We start from the raw sequence: 3,799 nt of genomic DNA on the forward strand, positions 1-3,799 counted from the left end.
CATCAGCTGCAACAAAAAAGGTTGTTCGGATAACCTTTGTAGATAGTGTTGTTGATCCACTTACGAAGCCTCTGCAAGGACCATTGTTTGATCATCATCGTGAATTAATGTGTTTGAGATCTATGGGTAGTTGGTTATAGGGCAAGTAAGAGATTGTTAGAGTAGGTGCCCAGCAAACTAACTTGTAGCTTGATCTAAAAAGAATCTTTATTTTAATAATATTTTATGATTTTATCCAATTATGACATTTACTTTATCTGTATATCTATGCAAGCTGTATAAATAAAGTCCTTGAATATACTATAAGTACCATGAGGTCCACAATTCACGATTTTACTCACGCACACACAAAAACCACACACCAGATGCACACACAAAATACAAACATGGTTCATGCACGCACATTGCACGCACAGAAACACACGCTATTCTTGCACAGAGACTACACATGCAGAAACGCACACGTACACTTGTTTACTTGGAACTTGGTTTTTCCTTAAATTCATTCTCCTAAAATCTCTTGGGGTTCTGGAAAGGCAAAAAAAAAAAAAAAAAAAAAAGAAGCCCATCAACTTGCAATGTAGGAAGAATCTGATCTTTAGTTTTTTATATTAATACTGAATACAAGAGTCTCCAGTCATTATATTAAGAATTTTTACTTTTCTTGAATCAGTGTGATTATTCAATGATATTGTTTGCACAATATTGATATTTGCGGTCGTGTCAGGTGCGAAGTTGCACCAACTTATGTGAAAAATAGTAAAATCTAACATCTAAATATTCAAGCGACGTAAATTCTAAATTCGACCGTCGGTTCTAATCTCCTAAAACAAATTCAATGCCAAAATGAATAAAACTATTAGAAATTGATGGAAATAAATTCCTAATACAATTTTGAATTTACAAAAACTGCAGAAATTCATCAAAACATAAAAAATATACTAAATTATTGCTGAAATCTAAAACAAGAAGATTTAGAATGCTAGAACAACTACTGGAAAGCTTGAAAATTAATGCTTGAAGACTGAAAATTAGCAAAGAGCTTTTTGCAGATTTTTTGTGTGTAGAGTTGTGTGTCTCTTTCTTCGCCGATTGCCTCCTTTTCTTCCTAGCAACTATGCGTTTCTCCTCCACTCCCCCGTGATCCACGTTCTTCAGCCTCATTCCACGATCTCTCTCTTTCTCTCCCACGATCTCCTCCCATTGCAGTGCCTTGTGATCGGTTTGAATCGATAAGAATTAATACATTATGGGCTTATATAATTTAATTTGGCTTCAGAATTAAATTGGGCTTTATTATTTAATTATTTTGGCCCAAACAATTGTCCCCCGCAAGCATTGGCCCTTTGGGCCAACATGCTTGTTAATAAATCCTTAATCCATTTTTTTTGTCAAGCCCACAAAACTGGAATCCCATGAAGCTAGAAGCCCATGAAGCCCATTATGCTTTCAAAATTGGGTCCAGATATTGGGCAGAAGCAATCACATTCAAAATTTTTGTATCCCGCTTTTTCCTTCTTCTTCCTTATTCTTTTTCCAGTTCAGGCTCTAATCTACAATAATTTTCAAGGACCCAACAACAAATCTCCAATTCAAATTTCAAGTTCTTAAATATAACCTGGTAGTGGCTCCATCCTCTGGTCCAAACAAAAGCCATCGTCATCACCGACTCTCCATCTGCTCATTCACCCCCGCTAAATAGTTCACTGTAATACTTCCTTCTTCTATTTGTTCCACACTACTCAACGAGTTGAACTGGCCCGACAAAAAAAATCTCACACGACAATATACTCTAATATTTCCCTTTAGGTCCTGGACTTGATTATAGAACTTCCGGTTTTCCTCAAGGACTCTATGATAACCAGAAGCATCTTGAGCTAACCTATGAATATGAAGGCCAAGATTTTGCATTTTTTCATGAAATTTCATCTGCTTAAACTGCATACCAGCTTTTGTAGTAGAAAGATTTTGCTCCAGCATCTTAATGTCCTTTTGTTGTTGGTCAACAATCACTTTCTGCTTTGAAAATTTACTTTCAGATTACTCACCATGAATTTTGTTAATTTGTGGCATATCATATTTCTTCAGCGATGTTGGTTTCTTCTATTCCATCTTCATACTGGATGGAGTACTCTTTAGTACAGATTTATCGCTATAAGAAATAGTGGACTCCTTAAGGTTAACCTTCTTCAATTCAATTTGGCTTGCAATATGATGCTCAAACTCTTCCACGACCTTACTTAATACGGATTCAACAGGATTTGGAAATTCTTCAGGCTTCTTATCCAATAAAATTGCTCGAACGAGAATACCCAAGGAAGAAATAGGCATCCTATTTACTTCTGCATCACTATCTACACCATTCAAGGATTTCTCATTTGTGGACATGCAGCTTGATAAAAAGCTTGTGGATGGCTCAGATTTTTTGCGAACAAGTTGCTTTCCAGATGCAGTAGGTTTAAAATTTCCACCGAACTTCCAAACCCCATTTCCTCCTGTCAGTTTCCATTCACTATAGGACTTCAGTGCCAACAAACAATTCACGATTCTTGACGATTTTCCTCCCTGCTCGAGATAAGAGGCTTCAAAAGTAGGCATCCCCGTCTCTTGCACCGCTACAAGAAAGTTCCTTACGTTTTCAAAATACTGGTAAGCAGACAATGTAGCACCATCTGGTATAAGAGCACACATGGACTTTCAACAACCTTTTTCACTGCTCCAGGATGAAGTTTATTTAGTACTGAACATCTACAGATGAGCTCGCAACATAGGTAATTCTGACCTTATGATTGAAATTATGTGGTGCATTCCCTCACATCAACTTCTCCCATCCTTAGCATTTCTGCATTACACTTCAGTCGGACCCCTTTCCCACATACACATTTATTTGTTGTTTTTGCATGCGGTGGCTCCACTTTATATTTGTTGACTGTTGGTTTGGTTTTGTGATTATTGGATGAAAATGATTTGAATTTGATGTTGGATGTTGGTTGGGGAGAAGTTTTCAGTTGATTCTTATACTCCGATCCAAATAATCCCACTCATTTCACCAAGTTCAATCAAACAATATGTTGGCTTAAAAACTCCCCACTCGTGATTATTTCTCCAAATGATTCCCTAGCGAAGTAAAATAAATCCAATATGATAAGAGTGGCTTACTGGCCAACTTCATTTGATCATAACCAACATATATTTACATTGGTGGCTCTAAGGCCTACTTCAAATTAAGTAACAACAGATAACTAAACACATACAAAATGGCTATTTAGCCTATTTTTATACCAAAATCAACTCCTGGGCCTTCTTGTGGTTCGCATAACGCTCTCACCCTCCTGTTCCTTCTTTATTCTTCGTTGTCTCGCCTGGTGCGTCCAACTCCCCACTCTTTGTAGTTCTTTCTCACCATATTTTAAGTGACCTAAAAGCCTACTTCATGAGTCTGTCACAGCACATGCAAGCAACCATTTATATAGTGGTTTTATAACATGCCTTATCAATCATTTCTGGTAACATAAGAATAATAAAAACATCAACCAAATGTACGTGCAAGTGGCCATAAGGCCAACTCCCCACATACTTAACTTCCTTTCAAGTAGCTGGAAAGCTACTGTGGACTCGAATTATCATCGTTCAACGGTCCCTGAAAGTGGCTATAGAGTCCGCTTTGTTATCCATATTTCACAATATGCAAGTGATAAAAACGAAGGTATGCCAGAGTGGCCCAAAGGCCAACTCCCCGCTGGATATCAGCCTCCCTTCTTGCTTTATTCAATCGCTCTTTGTGTTTCTTCTCTCATAC

General features: G+C 37.4%; 1 protein-coding gene across 1 annotated transcript; it reads right to left on the reverse strand.

Moving 5' to 3' along the window:
• Positions 1–1,662: 1,662 nt before the first annotated feature.
• On the reverse strand, positions 1,663–2,691 carry LOC142504387 (kinesin-like protein KIN-14I). Its single transcript, XM_075617261.1, has 2 exons — positions 2,143–2,691; positions 1,663–2,016 (listed from the first exon to the last, which is right to left on the reverse strand). Exons 1-2 carry the CDS (start codon positions 2,689–2,691, stop codon positions 1,663–1,665), a joined length of 903 nt encoding a protein of 300 aa, XP_075473376.1.
• Between the last annotated feature and the right edge of the window lie 1,108 nt (positions 2,692–3,799).

The sequence above is a fragment of the Primulina tabacum genome, chromosome 9 (genome assembly GCF_025594145.1).
Source record: "Primulina tabacum isolate GXHZ01 chromosome 9, ASM2559414v2, whole genome shotgun sequence".
In the NCBI taxonomy this organism is placed as follows: Eukaryota; Viridiplantae; Streptophyta; class Magnoliopsida; order Lamiales; family Gesneriaceae; genus Primulina; species Primulina tabacum.